Source organism: Manis javanica, chromosome 5 (genome assembly GCF_040802235.1).
Source record: "Manis javanica isolate MJ-LG chromosome 5, MJ_LKY, whole genome shotgun sequence".
Lineage (NCBI taxonomy): Eukaryota > Metazoa > Chordata > Mammalia > Pholidota > Manidae > Manis > Manis javanica.
In genome coordinates, this window is record NC_133160.1 from 153119363 (window position 1) to 153139524 (window position 20162).

The window sequence follows — 20162 nt, forward strand, 5'->3', positions numbered from 1 at the left end:
AAAATTAAAATTATGATCCAGTAGTCCCACCACTAAGAATATATCCAAAAGAAATTAAAGCAGAGCATATCTATGTTCACAGCAGCACTATTTACAATAGCCAAAAAGGAAAAGGAAAATGTGGTATTTACATACAATGGAATATTATTCAGCCTTAAAAAGGAAATCTTGTCACATGTTACAACATTGATGAACCTCAAGAACATTATGCTAAGTGAAATAAGCTAGTGACAATAAGACAAATACTCCGTGATTCCACATATACTGAGGTATCTAAAGTAGTTAAATTCACAGAACCAGAAAGTAGAATGGTGGATTCCAGGTACAGAGTTTTGGCTTTGCAAGGTGAAAAAGTTCTGGAAATCTGTTTCACAATGTGAATATACTTAACACTACTGAACTATACACTTATAAGTGGTTAAGAAGATAAATTTTACGTTAAATGTTTTCCCATTAAAAAGAACAAACTAGTCCAAATGAAGTCAAATAAAAAAAGTCCAATCACCTCACTCCCCTCCAAAAAATGCTTCAACTGCTTCTATCACCCACTGAATAAACCCCAAACAACGTCTATGAAGCTCTATACCATATGGTGCTTCACACTGTGTAGCCAGATAACATGCTACACTCCCATCCTTCAAGACGCTGCCAAGATGATACTCTTTCACTTCTTCAAATCAAAATATTTCTTGCTCCAAGGTCTATGTCCATGCTATATTACTCCTGAATGGAATGCTATTACCCAACTCTTCACTTGGCTCATTATTATCCTTCAGAGGTCACCTTAATTGTGACCTTCTCAGAAGGATTCCCTAACCAGTCTACCTAAATCAGCAGTCCCCACACCATCCACATTATTTTCTATCTTACATATCTTTTGTTCTCTGATAGCATTTCTCACAAATTAAAAAAAAATCAATTCCCTATTTTCCCAACTGAAATGCAAGCTCCGTGGGGACAAGGACCTCATCAAACTTGTTCATCACTGTGTCCCCAATACTTATGCCTAGAATACACTTACCAAATATTGAGTAATTTCACATATTTAAAAAATCCCTGTATGAGCCTATTATTAAATATATATAAATATAATACAGATCTTAAAAAGATTGTAACTGATGTTATATATATTAACTCTAGTCATGGAGGTAGACATATTTCCTACTTTATACTTTTCAGTACGTTCTAACTTTTCTATAATTTTGAAGAGAAATTGATGATTTTTAAGTCTGATATTTCAACTGCAAAGGGCTTTAAATCTTTTAATTATATAAAGTAATGAAGGCATAAAATGACTTAAGCTTAAGATAATGCTACAAGTAACTTTTTTAAATATGCCATAGTACTCCTCAATCTCACTGTCTAGACTTCATTTCATATTTCTATAAAGTTTTAACTAATCTCAGACCATTAAGGGTTATTTAGATCACAGAAGTGACTCAAACTATATCTTTTTTAAATGCAACATAAAGCAACTCAATACTCAATATATCACAACACTTTTCTACAACTATCCTACATCTATATCTAGATATTTTTTTAGAAGTCAACAACTGAATACTTTATAATTGCCAGACTCTGTTCTAAGCACTTTACATATATTAACTTTACATATATTAACAATTTATTATTCAAACCCATTTTAGAGATAAGGAGATGTAGGAACTGCAGTACTTTGATTTATAAGAAATATGTGTATTTGGCCATCCAGATGACCACAATATATTTTTCATATTTGGTCTTCATCCACAGTTCCTAGCTCACAGCTCCCACATCCTTGGAATTTCCCAAGCAATAAAATCAATGGGAGCATATCTGTTATACTATTTAGGCTCTGGTGGTCAGTTCTTAAAGGTGAGATGGGAGAAATAGGTGCCTTGTTATTTATAAGAAGTCTTTTCCACTACAACGTAGTTTGTGTTAATTAGGTGATTTTTGCAAAGCTCCTCAGGTTGGGGGGCTGGTTACCACGGGAACCAAACAAGAATAGAGGATTGGAACTTTAGTTCCATCCCCTGATTTCTAGTAAGGAGAGTGAGACTAGAGGTTGAATCAATGACTGATGGCCAATGAGCTAATATAATGAAGCTATATAATGAAGCCTCCATAAAAACCCAAAAGGAAAGGATTCAGAGAGCTTCCACCTTGCAGAACTGGAATGCTTACATTTGCCACTATGCTAGGTCCCAAGCTCCACAAGGACAGAAGCTCATTTGTTCTGGACCTTTCCTATGTCTCTCTTGATCTGGTTGTTGATTCGTATTCTCTAATATCCTTTTTAATAAGTCAGTAATCTAGTGAGTAAACGGGCTTTTCTAAGTTGTGAGCCATTCTAACAAGTTAATGGAACCAAAGGACGGGATCATGGGAACCTCTGATCTATAGCTAATCAGTAAGAAGTATAAGCAACAACCTGGAATTGATATCCTGAGTTAGATGGGCCTCTCTGGAATCTCTAATTTGTAGCTGATTGGTCAGAAGTAGTGGGCCTGCAACTGGCATCTAAAGTAGAGGGTGGTCTACTGGGACTGAGCCCTTTCCCTCTGGAATCTATTTCTATCTCCAGGTAGACAGCGTCAGGACTGAGTTGATTTCTCAGACATTCTGCTGTTGTCTGACAACTGCTTGTTGGTGTGAGGTACAACCCCCACTATGGCCACACACATACATACACATTCACCAGTAACTGGGTCCAAGAACCCTTCTGAGGTACTAATAGATTACATCAACTACCCAAAATTACAAAACCACTGTCAGAATGGGGCTCAAGACCAAGAAACCCTGCTCTAGCCTACAGGCTACGCTTTTAATCAAACTGTACAAAAAAATACATGAATTTCAATATAAAAATGTTATGCTTCTTAAAAATTACATTCCAACCTTAAGGCCTATTTATGAAAAAAAAAGCACAAATAGGAATTACCCACTTACTGAAGTTTTTTTAAAAAGTCACTTGTCTCAAGATTCAGAAATTTTGTTATGAGTATTTGCTTAAGATTCTAGAATATTTAATAGCAAATTGTTAAGAAGTTAAAATCTTTTTTGGTTAACCAAAGATAAATGAATAAGGAACTTGGACAATAGAGATCTAAAATTTAACATTAATTACAATGTTTAATTCTACTACTTGTCCAGCCTTCATTTCCTAATTCACCTCCAGTCACACTCTGCACTTTATCATGAAGCTCTCTGGCACTGGAGGATTTTTAAGATATAAACTATTTGAAAATAATCCTAACTCTCCATCACTTATAGTAATTTATGGGGATGAAAATAACCTCACAAGGATTCTCTAAAGAATAAATGAGACAAAATATACAAATGCCTGTATAAATTTGAATCCCACATGTAAATACAGATGTTGGTATACTATAAGTAGTCTGATCACTGACTGCCACCCTGGGTATTTATTTGGTAATACAGTCTCCACCTAGCATTCTCAAATGCCAATGTCTATGATAAATGTCATTCCCCCTCACCTTCCTCCTCTCACACTGCTATACTTTTACTTGTTATACTTTTCCCTATCTGACAAACCCTTATGCAATCTCCTGAATACCTCTAGTCTGGGGAAAAAACTCATTAATAAGCCACTCTCCACATCAAAGTTAGGAACTCCATCTTTGCAGTTCTACTGGATACAGTACATATCCTTATGCCCTTAACTGTCATCACAATGTATCATCACCCTTTAAGAGGGGAGATCTCATCCTAGAATATGAGGCAGGGTCAATATCACAGATTCTGAAATTTCAAATACTTAACTTGGTGACCTGCACATAACAGTCACTGAAATTTTTTGTTTGGTTGCTTTTTTGTTTGCTTGACTGCTTGTTAATGAAGACTAAAAGTAATACCAAAGAGTAAACAAAAAGGAACTATATTTATTTATACTATACCTTGTTCCAAAAAAGGGAGAAGAGGGGCTTATTTTTAATACAGCAAATATATAAGAAGCCACTTCTAATACTCTAATAGATATTTTTAATAAATGAAGGGATGTTACTAGATAAGCTACCATAGTAGTTTCCTTTTAAAAAACAAATATATTTATACATTATTTTCAGATCAAGCGATCCACTCTCAGACAATTTTCAAGTTTATATTATTCATGCAAGGATAAAAATGGTCAATTTCAGCATCTTTATATTCCCAGTTCCACAAATCATGTCTGGCACAAGATAGTCAATGTTTAAAACTACATGCACACATGACAGATTCACCATAGTCTGACTTTCTCACTTTTAGCCTTTACAGTTCTTTTTAGGATTCTTTTCAATAGACCTAGAACCAAACACTGGATATACATCAGAGGGTACACCGGAAAAAAAATATTGAAAAAATAGCAAAGGGTACCTATACCCACAGTTGAACAAAGATTAAAAGTAAATTTTTTTTAATTTGGTACCCATAAATACAGAAGAAAGAAATATCAAAGATTAACACAGTCTGAATGTGTGTAACCAAGTAGAAAGAAGAGCTGAAGATGATTAATAGTAGGGAAACAGGAAAAATTACATATTTGTCATTAATGGAAAAGGTAAAAGTTAATTGCTGGAGAACAGGAGTGAGAAGGGCAATTAAGATTATCTATTACTAAATATCAAATATTTTACAAAAAGAAAAACAGTAATTGAAAGAAAACAAGCACAATAATATGGACCTGTGTTGAAAAGATAAAAATTTCAAGTAAGGGTTTTAAAAACCTTTTTCACTTACTGAGAATCATTTAATAAACAACTACAAATCACTTTCATTACTCTTAGGGTTTGTGATAGGTTGCTGAGCATTTTTTAATTCACCTCAAGTATTTTTTAAATTAAAAAACCCAGCACTTAAATCAGTAAAATAGTTTTTGAAGTGTTTCAGTTTCATACAATGGCAAGATCAAAGACAGAAGTAGAGAAACAAAGTGAAAACAACTAGAGAAAAAAGAGTAAATTACACACAAGCCAAGATCTATAAGCAAACAAAAAGACAAGTTCATTTGCAAGAACCACTGGGACAGATACAGGCACCTGGGGTACATTAGTCCAGGTAAATCGTTCCTGTCATATTCTGTGGTTCCTTGGTCCGAGGGGTGGTACTATTATCCTAAGAAAACACTGACTAGCCACTATTAAATATTCTACAACTAACTTTAGCCTTAATCCTAATGCTGTCTCACTTTGGATGATACGGCTGACAAAGCCTAGCAGAAAGGAAATTACTCTCAGGACTACAGTCATAATGGCTGTACAGTGTCACCTCAAGGGCCAAATGAAATAAAGCCAAAAATAAAATCAATCATTGGCTTGGGATTCCCTACCCCAAGTTACATCTTTCCGAGTAATGAAATTCTCTGAGAAGGAAATGTTCAGTTAAACTAGAGGAATAGACTAAGGACAGAGACAAGAGAGAACCACCCTTAAAATCAGCAACAATGAAACCAGTCAAGAATACTGAAGGGAGGATTAGAAAGTGTCAGGAAGGATTGAATATCCAATATCTATTAATATAAAGATCTAGAAAGATAAGGAAAAGAACAGATCATTCAGGTTCACATTTGACATCACTCACAGATCAAGCTCAGAATTCACATATTGAAATTCAAGAGTTATTTTTGAAATGAATAATATGCCACTACTCTGAGACACTGATATTCAAGATGGGGGAGGGGAGTTTAACTCTATTATGTTAGTTCAATCTCGAAACAGTTACCCTTTGTTAAGGAATAAACATGCATTTGTAGATACGGAATATGAAAAAGCTTTATATAAACAACTTTGTAAATCATCACATAAATTCAACCATATACAAAAATAATTTTTACATTAAAAAGGAACATCTGAAATAAGACACTACAACAAATAATGCTGCTGCTTGCATATTTTCAAGGACTTGTAACAATTTAAGTCATTCTAAAAACTTTGGGTGTTTAAAATGAAAAAGTAATTTTTGTTTCTTAGGCTTTCTATTAATAGATTCTATTCTAACAATAAAACAAATTTTGTAAAATTTTCTCTGAACATTTTCAGAGCTACAGAACCATTTAAACTCTTAAGATCTCTACTATACAGCATCCTAACTGGTCTCTTTATTATCCTTATTATCTCACATCCATCTACCCAGACTTAGCCTTCTCAAACATAGAAGTCATGTCACTTACTTTTTCAAAAACCAGTGCTTCTCAACCCAATAGGAAAACAGATTTTTAACTCATAAATTTATGAACACTCTAAAAAGTTAAATACCTTTGTTAAGCCTTTTTTTACCTAACAATTTACATTCTCTATAATGTATGCATGTTTAGTATTATTAAGTGTTTTAAATTCCTATAGATTAAATATTCAAAGTTTGTTTCCAAATAATCTAGTAAAATAGATATATCAAGAAAATGTATTGTTTTCCTGTGGCTTCTCATAATCTCCCCCACATGACTAAGTAACCATTTTAGATGAGTTGACATTTCAATACATTAGGGAATACAATACAATAGGGAATAAACCAGGGAATATTAAAAGTCCTCAATAATTTGGCCCAACCTTCTTCTGACAGTTCCCACTACTTCTACATATACCCTACACTTCACTCTAAAGAGATGTTTTTACACCTTATTGTTGCAGATGCCTTCTCCTAAAAAGCCCTTTACTCATCTCCACACTAAGTATGTAATCTATAATCAAGGTCCAGCTCAAACACTGTCTCCTTCAAGTAACATTCCCTAATGGCCTTTCTTTCCCCATCATTTGCAGTTCATTATGGTACTAATCATTCTACCTCACTATTATGTTCCGTTGTGTGTATAAGGTTGCATGCTAAATAACAGTTAAGAATCGAAGCTTTGTAATGGGAGAAACTCAGGTCAGTGTCTGACTCTGCTGACCTTGGGCAAGTTACTTAAGATCATCCTACATCAGTTTCCTCATCTCTTATATGAAGAAAGATGCTATCTAACAGGGTTAATCTCAGAATCAGATTACTCTCAGACAGCTACTAATGGTTCAATAAATATACCTATTATTCTCAATAGGCAGACCCATGTCTTATGCTTTTTTATATTGTTTCCCATTCCTACTATGTGATATTCTGCATGTGCTTAATAATTGCTTAGTTGGTGAAATCTAAACAGATCTTAGTAAGATTAAGGTCCAAATTCTACTGAATATCAAAATTGCCTTGCTAATCATATTAACAACAGTTAATTTTAATATTAGCTTAGCCAGTTTATTCTTTAGCTGCCATGTACTTAAATATAGATCTCATTCTCAAAGTGTTCCACCTTGCATTACCATCAATAAGTAAGCCAGTTACTCTTTTGTTTAAAAAGAGTCTAAATTACTCTCAAAACATTAGCATGTATCCAACCACAAAGCAAGCCTTTTAGCAAATTAAAGAATTCCTGTGTGGATCCTCCTATTATTAAAGTTAAACTAAATCCTGAAATCACTTTTCCAACTGGCCTTCTAAGTTATTCCTGTGCCAGGGGATTTCCACCAGAGACCAATCAGTTCTGCCATGGTAGTTTCAAGAAGAGTACCAAGGGTTGCACTGTTTCCAGAACAATGAAATTACGACTAAGTATTACATGTTTAGAATAGACTAGATCAAAATGGATGAGTGGATTCTTTAATCCTGTAGTTAAGCTACCAACAGAAAAAAAAAAAAAAAACCTACAGCAACGGCAACAGCCAAAAACTTGTGAAGAAAAGGACTAGTCATAACTCTGAGCGACAAAGACGACGACACAGCAGATCTGGCCATCAAAAAGGCAGCTTCAGAAAATCATAAAGACAACTTCCCACAGGAGGAACAACAACTTCTAGTACTTTGTGAACTACACTGTGAGTTTAACTATGTCACAAAATGAATATTAACACACATAAATTCACTGTAAAATATTAAAGCAACATATATATACTACACTCAAATTACTTTTAAAAAAAAGGTGACAACATTTGCTAGGTATATGTTAGAGATACAAGGTGAGGTAATTAAAAGTGAAGTTTAAGATTTTTTCCAATCATAATCATGCTTAGATATTTTACTAATGAAAGCCCCACAACTCCGACATGATTAACACTATTGAGTAAACTGGATCTTCTAAATGGTAATACACTTTCAAGAAGGTTTCAAATTTTCATTGAAATTTTAATACTTCTAAAACATATGCTTTAAAATGTTTTACCTAATAACATACCAAACTAGCAAAACATATTATAGTTACTATAAATCTTCATGAGGGCACTAAAAAAGGTTAACTCATAAAGAATGATAGAAAGTATTTTCAAAATTAAAATGTTTTAAAAAATCTGAAACAAACATATATACGAAAAAAATATTTCCTTCAATTATTCTGCGTATTTTGCCAGAATAAACTGTATTCTACAAATATGTGCTATATTTAAGTATTTGTTGTGTGCATGTGTGCATGCATGTGTGTATATTCATTGTCTCTCAAACTATTTCTCAAGGACCATACCAGGATGAGATCAAGTCACTAATTCTAAATGTTAGGCAAAAACAAAAAAAAGGTGAGGTTTTTAATTATTAAAGCATTGCTTTAGATTATAATCAATAAACTCTCAATCACCAATCTCTAACTTGCTTTAAATTTCAATCACTTTCATAAAGCCCAAATATATATGTATATATTATTTATATTATAACATTGTATATTATAAAATTTATATCTATATAACATTTTTCTTTATGTGCAATTTAATCTCTTAATGCACAGCATTATAAATGTTGATTTCACTTATCAAGATATTTGCACACTGAATTCTGAAAAGGTAATATAAAAAAATATATAAACAATATTCATTAAGACCATGGGTCTGTTTATTTTGATGATTTCTCCTGTCTCCTTATAAGAACATGCTTGCTCAAAGCTAAGCATGCAATAAATAATTTAAAGGCAATTTATTCTTAAAATTCACTAACCTCTTAAGTAAAACTCTTGAGAAGCAAACTTCAGTAGAAAAGAATGTTTTCTACATTAGTCAGAGGCAAACTCTTAAGAAGTTTCTAAATTATTAAAAATACCAGAATGTAGAGGAAGATAAAAGGTAACGATTATCTTGGCTGTCATTTTCAGGGCTATGAAGAATACTCAAGAGTTAAATGACAACTTTAATACAGAGCCAGAAAGAACAATTCCCTCCAATCTCTTTAGAGAGTTTTCCATTTTCAAAATTCACAGGAAGCTTAGTTTTATTACTGATACTCTCTATTCCATTGCTAACCAGTAACAATGCCTAGAATACAACATACTATTTTTTAAGTTTGGTGTGTGGTTCTACTTTATTAAGTGTGCAACAGCAATAATTATGTTCTACTAGCACACCATTTACAAATAGAAACTATTTTTAAAAAGCACTATTCCTACAATCAGAAAAACAGGAAGGAGTCCTACAGAGACCATACAGTTGAAAGAAATTTTCTATATTCTCTAAATTTATCATGGACTTTCAATTTACCTTTTCCCAAATACCAGTGCTATTGACTGTATTTACATAAATTTATTAAAATAACAATTTAACTTGTACACCTTGAGTAGTTTGACTATCTTAAAGTTCAAATGGAAATGTTTACCTTGTTAAAAATCAATATTCTAACAAAGGGAAAGAATATTAAATATAAATTGTTTTAGGAAACTCATCTTAAAACACTACAGCACAAATTCATTTTATGTAATGTATGAGACTTCTAAGAATTGCCTTTCCCTTTTCACAATGCCGTAACTGAGAAATTTAAGTCTTCAAAAGGAGGGATTACAGACAGCTTATTAAAACAAAATCCCTTAAGTAATTTTCTTGATATAATCTAAACAGTATACAATATACCATTAATAATTAATATAAAATCTTCTGAATTCCATACATACCCTTCTACCAATCACACACTGATAAAACATTAGCCAATTATTTATTAACCAAACTTTTCTGTTCAAGAATCCAAGAGCCACACTTCCAGATGCCAAAATATTTGTTCTCTCCCTTTCTGCATGAGGTATTAAACCTTAACATCACCATTTTATCTTGCTACTCTTCTAATAATCACAATTCTTCACCACATTTCTATTTGGAGAATAAGGCTACTGAAGCATAAAACTAATGTGTTCAAACTAATGTGTTCAACCTATCCTCTCACTCAAACTACACTATGCTCCTAAAACTGATTTCATCCAAATTACCCTATGTGATAGGTATGATGTTTCAAGTTTCATTTAAAAGGGCTCCATGCTTCAATGTAAAGCAACATAAATATTCTGATCATTTGTTTTATACACTACAACCTCCGAAGAGCTTTACAAAGTTTACCACTATCCTCCTCCCTAGAGTATCCTGTCATAGACCCCAAAGAGCTGTTTTGCCCTGAAGAATCTAGCTCTTGAGCACTTCTCAGAGCAGCTGTTAGTAATTTTCAGAAGCCTGCTGGACTATCACTGTGGTTTAATTAATGATGGATCATCTTGTTCCACTGAACTTTTTCCTTTTAGTCTTGCAATTAATGTAGAAAACCTACAGATTACTTTTAAAAATAAAGGACAAAGGAATAAGCACTACTTTAGCTCCACCACTTTTCCAGAAGAAATCATTTCAAGATCTTTATTATTACATCATTACATAAACCACACATATCAATTGTAGGCAATACGGGAAGGTTTTACAAAGATTCAGTTTCCTACCTAACCTTACCAAACATGTTTGCAAGTTTTCAATTATTTGGAGAACATTCAATATTAAAAAGGTGCTGATGCAGTATATCAGAACTGTGCTGACAACAGTTCTGTGTGTTATCAGAACAAGCCCTGGATATCTTGCACTTGGTAAATTTTAGGTATATTTCTGGTTACCTGATCTTTCTGCACCCTTCAGTCACCCAGTGATGCTCCCACAAGCAAACACTTTCAGTCCTTCAAAAATGCCTTCCTCCCACCCTCAAAAATACACAACTAGGCTTAGAGGTTTCCGGATACTAATACGGAACGACTAATACCACTAGATATTATGGCTCTCAAAGAATCCGCTCTAGCAGTCTCCCCTGGGACAGTGTGCTCAGCAGGGCTTTGAACCTGTGAGACTCGCTGCCAGCTGCCTTTGCAAAAGCAGCACAACAGGCAGATTCAATACCGCATTGCTGCTGATTTTTTCTAGCAGCTTAATAAAACAAAAGAAAATCAGCCCAGTAGCCTGCAGACTCTGCTCGCTCTTTCGCAGCACCAAAGAGAAACCACTGCATTGCTTGTTGTGGAACACCGGGAGCCTGACTTAAGCACAGGGAGCCGAATGCAGCCAGAGGCTCTGGCAAGGGCGGGGGCCGGAGGGCGCGGAGGGATGTAAAGCGTCCGGAGTGTAGGGGTACGCGACCAAGAAGCGGCTAGGACGCAGGCGGCCGGGCGCCCAGGCGCCCGGCACCGCATCGCGCAGTGGCCGCGACCAACGAATAGCGGGCACCGGAAAGGGGCCCGGGACCCTCCCTGAAACAGGGGTCCCGCAGCGGCCCGCCGACCCCGGGGCCCTCACCTGTCAGGAGCGCCGGGATCTCGCCCGCCGCCGCGGCGGGAGAGGACGCGGTTGCCGCAGCAGAGCCCGACACCCGCCGCCCGCGGAGATGCCTGGGCACTAGCTCGCATCCGCCCGCCGCGCCGGCCACCAGCAGACCAAACACCAGCAACGCAGCCCAGCGCCGCCGTCGCCACCACCCCGAGGCCAGGCCGGGCGTCGCGCCGGGATGAGAGCCTGGAGGAGGAGCGGGGAGGAAGCGCAGCGGCGCTCCGGCCGCCGGCCACTCGCCGGCTCCACGAGGCGCTGCCGCCACCGCCTGCGAGTCTTCGGGCCGCCCCCGCCGCCTCAGACGCGAGCTGCTGCCGGGCGCCAGCCTGGTCCCCTCCGCTCCGGCGGCCTCTGGAGATCGGGTCCCAGCTGCGTTCATTGGTTCCGGTTATTTTTAAAAAAAAAAAAAAGGTGAGGGGCAAAAAGGTACGGCGTCTTCAGGCCGCGCGCGACACCCGCGCTACTGCGGCGGCGAGACCGGGATCCGCTGCTCTACCGCCTCCACACAGCAGCCCCAGCGCCCGCACCGCCGCCGCCGCGGCGCATCCCCCCGCCCTCTCCGGCCCGCGCCCGTCGTAGTACCACGCTCTGCCGGTCGCCTCCCCTCACACACTTGCACGCATACCAGTCCCCCGCCTCCTTCAGCACCTCCACGGCGCAGGCGCGGCGCTGCTGTACTGCGCCTGCGCGGCACTATAGCCCCGTCCCAGCGGCGTTTCCGGGAGGACTCAAGTGCTGCGAGGCGGTTTCTAACGCTTTGGAGTTGCTGCTAAATTACGGAGCGGAGAGGAAGGCGAACATATATCCCTGTTCCCTTCACCCCCGGCCGTTATTGCGGGACAGCAAGGACATCAAGGGGATAGGGAGAAGAGTACGGACATCCTAGAGTTATAGCTGTGTAGACGGCAGCATTAACTCAGGAGTCAGAAAAACGTAATCGGAAACAGCGGCGTTTCCAGAGTTTCAATATAGGCGTAGTTTACGAGAGGTCGGCAATGGGTTTAAGTGCAGGTTCTAACGCATAGCCTAGTGTGCCTCGCACTGTTTCTAAACGCTTTACAAATTTACACATTGTAACTCTACAAGTTGGGTGGTGGTGTCTTGTTATCCCCATTTTATAGATGAGGAAACTAAGGCCCAGAAATGTTCAGTAACTTGCCCCCAGGTCCCACAACTAATAAATTCGAGACACGGCGGGCTTAAGCACCAACGAATGTAAATACTGAAAAGGATTTGCTCTGGCCCAACTCTCCTTTGTTCAAACATTACCTAAACTCATCACCTCGCTACCCTCACCCCAAATGTCAGCTGAATAGGTAGACAGAAAAATTGTGGTTCAGACCTCAGTTGGCTTCAACTTCTTGCAATGGAGCACACGCGCGTGCACACACACACACGCACATGCATCCTCTCTGCCAGGAGCACGAAGTTATTTAAAATTTGCAGATAGGGTTCTTAAGTAAAAAGATCTTGTTTGGAATTGGGCTTTTTATAGTTGGCTTAGGGTTTTAATTTGTTTTTTATTGATTTGTTTGTTTTCTCAAGTCAAGATGCTCAATTACACAATCTTCCAAAGATTTTCTTAGGCAGCCTGGCCAACATAACCATGAATATCATTCACTGTGGAAGGGCAGATGCACAATTCAAAAAAGAATCAAGAATTTCTTTGAGGCTAATCAATCTATCATCAGCTATTTCTTTACTGACTTCTTGGGGACATGATATTTTAGGTGGCAATTCTTTATAGGGCACTGGGGAGATTGTATTTCCCCTGCTGAAAGGAACAGCAATCAAGTTTCACATTTGCTGAGTGTCTGCCAAAAGCAGATAATTATGCTAGAGGACCAGGAAATTTTAAAGAAAATAACAGGCTTGATTCCCATTTTCAGAAGGCAACATTTCATTCATTCAATATTTACTGGGTGTCTAGTATGTGCCAGAAAGGGTACTGAGTAGTGGGGATTTAGTGGGGGAATTACAGACACTTGAAAAAGTCGATTGAGTCACTACTCTGGGATATAAGACAGAGACACAGTCCCTGCCTGGGGAATCTCACAATCTTGCTTATGAGATAAAATTTACACCCATTAAACAATTAGAGGCTAATACAAGGTAGTAAGTAGTTAATCAGTTTCTAAATTGGGTAGAGCAAGCTGTTATAGCAATAAAAGCAGTGTAAAAACACAAACATAACAAATCACTGGGGCCAAGCTTCTTTAAACAAAGATGACATGGCTTTTTTCTCTTTCTTTCTTCTAAAGATTGGGAGGATGTTGGCACTGAGACGGTACTAGATTTGGGTTTATGATTGTTTATTCCTCTCACTATTGGAGCCACGAAGGAGATAGGGAGATACAGAACCCGCCAGCACTTTAGAGACCTTTCTCACGCAGGCCAGAGTCCAGAAACAAATTCTGCATCCCATATATTTGTCACAGGTACCTAAGCTTCCAACTGTTAAATGAGTGGCCAGAAAGCATCCTCTTGCTGAACAGATGTGTAGCATCACTGTGCATTTAGCATGAACCTAAGGGCAGAAACGAGAAAGCCCATTGCTTTGAAAAGTATACCTATCTCTAGAATTACAGATGTTTTTATTTGCAAGCCAAACATAAACACAAAGTTCCAGGTGAGGGAATTGCTTCCCTTCTCACACTTCCTGTCCCACCTCCAAATCTTCGCTTTCTTGCTTTATCTCCCAAAAGCTTTCTTCTCTTTTCCTCTTGCAAAATCCAATTCACTGTCTACGTTTAGCGCCTTTTCCTTGCAGCCTACCTACTACAGCCCCAGTTTATATCTCTTGACGTCCAAACCTTACGATTTGCCATTTATTTACAGAAAGTATATATTATCTCATTTTCACCCATTCATGACTTCACACGTCTGATGAGAAGCGCTGAGCTTGGTATCAGACAAACTTTGTGGAAATGGCAACTGCAAGCGCTTTTCAGCTGTGTGACCTGTAAACAAATCAATCTGTCCTCGGTATCGAGGGGGTAAACTGAGGACGATGCAAACTGGGTACCGTGTAATAATGTCCGCCCCCACTGCGTTGGTGAGCAGAGGAAAAGTGAAATAAGTCGCCCTTGAGCGGTGTGCCGCACACAGGTACGCTGTCACTCTCAGGAAGAACCGACCCCAGGCTCTAGGCGTGTATTCTGGGCGGGTCTTGGTTTAGGATAATCGCATCGCACTTTGCATTCGTGATGGTTTGATTTCATCTACTGGCAAAGCCCCAACTCCGTGGGGCGCGCCCCGCACGGTCGCACAGCAGATCCGTCCACCCGGCCTTCCTCATCCAAGAAGCAAACCCGCCTTTCCCAAAAAGTCAGGTTCAGCCCCCTGCCCCTTCTCCCGCCTTTTCCTCGCAGCCAGGACAGCCCACGAAACCCCCGACACCAGCGTCAACGCGAGACCAGCAGTGCGCCTGCGCCGTCCAGCAGCCTCGCGCATGCCCGCTGACTCCCGCCGCCTTTCCCCAGGTGCGCGAGCTGTTGGGCTCCCGAGGTTCCGGGACCCAGCGGGCAAGGTTCTCCCGGCTTCCGGCTCTCCCTTCAGGGGCGGTGCGTCCAGGCTCCCGCCAGCTGTGCGGTGACGTCACCACGCGGAAGGGTGCGGCCGGCTCTGGGTGGGCTTGGAGCCCGAGCTCGGGTGAAAGTAGAGGAATAGAGAATTCTGGTCCGTGATTAACCGAGAGGGGCACCCGTCTGCTCCTCCCTCGCCCACCGAGCTTTTCCCCTTTAATCCAAAGAGCGGATTGCAAGTAGGAGTTCTCGGCTTCGAATCCGTACCCCTGGAATATCGGGAGTTAGCGGAGTCCGCCAGTTTCACTTGCCCGTCACCGTTAAGACCCTCGGAGAAAAACAAGAGTGCTCCCTTTGGTAGAAGCCCTGTTGTATGCCGACCACTTTTTCCCACGAACTCCTCATGCCGGCTTGCAAGGGAATTGAGATCTCGAGAGCTTTGCAAACATCTCCAAAGTATATATGATGGCCCCAGGATTCGAACAATGAAGTCTCTGCGTATAAATACGGTCTTCAAATTGTTGAGTGAATTAAAGCATTTTAAAAGTGACACAATAGAAGTAGCATTAGCAAGGTTCTTTCTCCCTAAAGCCAATATGGCATGGATATTCCTCAACTCATTGAATGTGTAAACATCATGTCATCTTTCTCCTTGAGTGGAGGAAGGAAGTCTTTTAAAAGGTGTCCTGCAACCATTGTAGGAAATCAACTCTTAAGAATTTTTCACTTATTAACGTAATTCTTAAAAAGCCACCCAACAGAGCAAAAGCAGGTCAACTTTTCGCCCACCAAAGCCAAGGGAGCCAGTGGGCTTGTGGGGTCATTTATATTATTAGAGGATGTTTGCTATGTTAATGCCTAATTGAAGGTGATACATGCACATTATTGATCACATAGTATTAGATAAATGCTAAAGCAGTAGAAATGCTCATCGTTCCTGTCCAAAAAGTAGAATTTTAATGGAGACAAAAGGAGATGTAGTCACAATTGAAAATTATGAGAAAATGAGAACTGCTTCATTTGCACACAGATGAATCCTTGGATAGTAAGATGACATTCTGAAGACGAAAGGCAAATTATGCAACAGGTAAAACATGATACATCCATGCTCTTGACAGCAAGAGACTGGAAAAGTGATTGATGGAATGGAGAACTTTTGAGTATGATGGAAGAGAGTAAGCTTCTAAGTCAAATGCTTACTAACCTAATCTTGGGTCACGTATAACCAAGTGTTCTTTCTAGAAGCTTAGGCCGGTAAAACATACACTTTGAGCAAAGTGTGGTTCCATGGGTCCAAAGCATCAAAAGTTCATAACATCTTTGAGTTATGAAGCACAAAGTTGCTAAGGGGTTCCTTACAACACTGGAAAAGGTTATTTAGGAGGGAATTACCTACCCTCAGTTTGAAAGTATATAAAACGTCTATTTTTAGAAAAAGATTACATAGAATATACATGAGCAAGGAGGAGAAAAGTATACCTGTTTTAAATTTCAAAGGGTTTCCCACCTCCCTCTACTTCTCTAGAAAATTCATCCCAAAAATGGGGGAATTCAAATTTAAACCCCTTCTTGTTAAGTTTGAATGAATAAAAATATGGCCATAAGTAGAGCCATTTGGAATCTAAACACTTCATTAGGAGAGGAGCTCCTTCATCTTGGTTCCAGGGAAGCCGGGATCCTTACTGGAGGCTTAGTGAGATATGATGTCTCTGAGAATATGGATGCTGGAGTTCACATAGCCATTTACTACCTGTATGACTTTCATGAAGTTACCAAACATCTTAACCTGTTTCCCCTTCTGTAAAAATGTAATAATAGTGGTTCATAGACAGACAGTGTTGTTGTGAGGTAGAAGTGATTGTAAAGATGCCTGGTGCATAGTCAGCTGTTGTTATAGATACTTATCTAAACCCATAAGGGGGTTAAGGACAAGAGCTTGTTTTCATTTAAATTGTGCAAAAGAGGAAAGTGGAAAGAAAGAGCACATACAACAACAGTAGCCATATAAAAATCTTCACAGAGCGCATACCTGAGGGGACAATGATAATATTTTAATCCAGGTTCCCAAGAAAACAGGACCTGAGTGTCGCGCGCCCCGTCCTCGCCGGCAAGAACAGCACGCAACAACAGCAGGATTCTTCTGCAGAAAGCTTTATTCTTCAGCTCTTTGTGAAACAAATGAGTTGGGCAGGACCCAGAGGGGAAGGAGAGGCTTGCTTATATAGTTCTCATGCTCTGACCTGGTTGGTGCGGCTCCATATGCCTTATTAGCATAACCATTTGGTGGGTCTCATTGGTCCTTATGCCAAGGCGCAATTAGCATGTAGTTTAGTGGTGTGGGATGATTTGTCATTAGGAAGTTCGGGGCCTTCTGGCTGCCCTGCATTGGGCACTATTTTCTGAGCGCGGCTGCCAACATCTCCCCCTTTTTTGTCTAACAGAAGCTCAAGGTGGAACTTGCCAGCAGAGGCGGAGACAGAGGCCTGACCTCCATCATACTTCCTGATGCCCCCTTTTTGGAGAGGGGTTCTGGGCATCTACCCCTATGCAGTCAGGCATGCCTCTCAGAGGGGTCCAAGACCTCTTGCAGTGCTTTGCCTCGCATCCTCTGGCTGGCGTTGGGACCGCTTGGTACAAAGGGTTTGGACCCTTTTTCTCAACCCTCTTGCACCATGAGCTTCTTAAAGAAAGCTGTGATTAAGCATTGAGGTACTCGGGCCTGGTGCAGTGCCACATGGGCTCAGGGTGCAAGAGCTACCTCAAGCTAAAGCCGAGCTTCCTTCTTAAGCATGTTGAGCCACACTTGGGGAGAGGCGCCAACGTCTATCGCCATTAGGGCTTGAGCAAGGATCACCTTGTCCTGCTTATGTTGGCTGCGGAGTCTGCATAACAACCAGAGTAGGAGCATGAGACCTCCAAGCATGAACACGCCCATCCCAGCCATGCCCGCCCACTCCTTGACGTGGGAGAGAGCTCTGAGGAACCAGGAAGAGAGTCCTTCCGCTACGGAGATATCTAGACGGGTGGAGTTGATGTGGATAATTTCTCGCCGCAGCTCTTCTAGTGTCCCATCGAAGTCTTGGGACCAGTTTCCTGAAAGATACTGGGACAGGCCTCGTGACAGATTAGTGAAAGCATTTAATACTTCTGTTAGTGATCCTGGCTTGTTTGTGGCTCTGTAATATGGCCGCGGCTAGGCCCGCATTGGTGAGTGGCCCTCCTATTTCTCTACAGGCTTTCAACCAGGCATGTATCCCTTTTTGTTTCCAGGGTGTTATCGCCTGTCTGCATTCCTTGGTACATTGTTCAAATACTAATTGCTCCACTAGGGGCATTGCTTGTTCCTGATCTCCAAATATTCTGCCTGCGGCCTCCATCATACGAGCGACAAAGTCAGAAAATGGCTCGCTCAGCCCCTGAATAATTTTTGTCAAATTGCCTGATACTTCTCCTTTGTTGGTGAGGGCTTTCCATGCCTTGGCGGCGCACGTGTTTATTTGTGCGTATACCTGTAAGGGGAAGGCGGTCTGGTCAGCTACCCACTGTCCTTGGCCCGTCAGCATATCATATGACCACGCAGGCTGTCCTTCGGCCGCGTTTGCGCGTGCCTGGGTCATGCTGATATCATGCCACAATGCCTTCCATTCTATGTATTGCCCCATACTAGAAAGGCATGCCTTAGTTACATATTGCCAGTCTGCGGGTGTCATGGCTGTCTCTGTTAATCTCTCAACTTGTGCTATGGTATAGTTGGCACTGACCCCATACGCTCGAACGGATTCCGCTAAGTCTTTAACTTGTTTATGACTCAGGGGTTGGTGAGAGCGTACACCGTTATCCTCAAATACAGGAAACATTTGTCTAATTGCCTGAAGAGTATCTGGGTGGCAAAAGGAGAGTGCGCCACTCACGTAAGGTGGCGGGGCAACGGGCGTCGGGGGACACCCTGCTTTCATTTTTTCCTTGGTCCGCTTTTCAACTTTGCTGGTTCCCTTACTTCTGCACTCTGCGGTTTTATTTTCTTCCCCTTCCTCTGCGGACGTTAATTCCTCCTCAGATTCCCTATTGGAGAGTTGGAGGTCCCTCAACTCTTTCCAGGGGTATTTACTATTTTCTCCGAGGCGATCGTCACTCGCTTCTCGGGGCTCTTTCGCTTTTGCCCTAGGTGGGCTTTCTCCCTCACTCTGAGGTTTCTTTACCTTCGTTTTTGTGGCCTTTTTTCGGCCGCGCGCGCTCTCTGTTTCCCGTTCCGTTTCTGACATGCTCTCTTGGATATCTGTCAATGCTCTCTGACCTTCTTTTATTACTTTTTCACATCTCTCATCTTGCAGACAAGCTCTAATCAGTTTCCAGAGGGGCCTGGTGCCTCCCCTCAGGCTACCCTCCTCCTCCTCTCTATCAAGATCTTTCCCCAGTTTGTCCCAGCTCGGGATTGAGAGGGACCCTGAACAAATGAACCAGGGGGCCACACGGTCTATCTCCTTCACAAAAGATCCTAAGACTTTACTGGAGACCTTCAAGTTTCGCTCTTTGAGAGCTGTCTGCAGCGCCGTGACTAATGACGGTGCATTCCCCATGGTGCCTCCTTATTTACAGAGAACCATCAACCATCATCCTAAAAAGCAGGGGCCTCTTGGAACTTACCCCTCCGGGCTTTCTTCTGACCTGCAGTTCTGAATCCTCTCCAGATGTCTGAAGGGTCCTCCCTGTGCCGGTGATGTTCTGGTTCCCGGGTTTCGGCACCACTTGTCGCGCGCCCCGTCCTCGCCGGCAAGAACAGCACGCAACAACAGCAGGATTCTTCTGCAGAAAGCTTTATTCTTCAGCTCTTTGTGAAACAAATGAGTTGGGCAGGACCCAGAGGGGAAGGAGAGGCTTGCTTATATAGTTCTCATGCTCTGACCTGGTTGGTGCGGCTCCATATGCCTTATTAGCATAACCATTTGGTGGGTCTCATTGGTCCTTATGCCAAGGCGCAATTAGCATGTAGTTTAGTGGTGTGGGATGATTTGTCATTAGGAAGTTCAGGGCCTTCTGGCTGCCCTGCATTGGGCACTATTTTCTGAGCGCGGCTGCCAACACCTGAGGTAAAAGCTTA

General features: G+C 40.7%; 1 protein-coding gene and 1 long non-coding RNA gene across 3 annotated transcripts in view; both read right to left on the minus strand.

Annotated features, from left to right (window-relative positions):
• Positions 1-12157, minus strand: part of STIM2 (stromal interaction molecule 2) — a 192367-nt gene extending 180210 nt beyond the window's left edge. For both annotated transcript variants that reach the window (XM_036994731.2, XM_036994730.2), the window contains exon 1: positions 11511-12157. In XM_036994731.2, the coding sequence (XP_036850626.2) occupies positions 11511-11919 (409 nt within the window). In that variant the 5' untranslated portion in view covers positions 11920-12157. The remainder of the gene's footprint in view (positions 1-11510) is intronic.
• Positions 12158-13183: 1026 nt separating this feature from the next.
• The window catches only part of LOC140849648 (uncharacterized), a 58084-nt gene continuing 51105 nt past the window's right edge, over positions 13184-20162 (minus strand). The window contains exon 7 of the long non-coding RNA XR_012131781.1: positions 13184-14067. This is a non-coding gene — a long non-coding RNA (uncharacterized lncRNA). The remainder of the gene's footprint in view (positions 14068-20162) is intronic.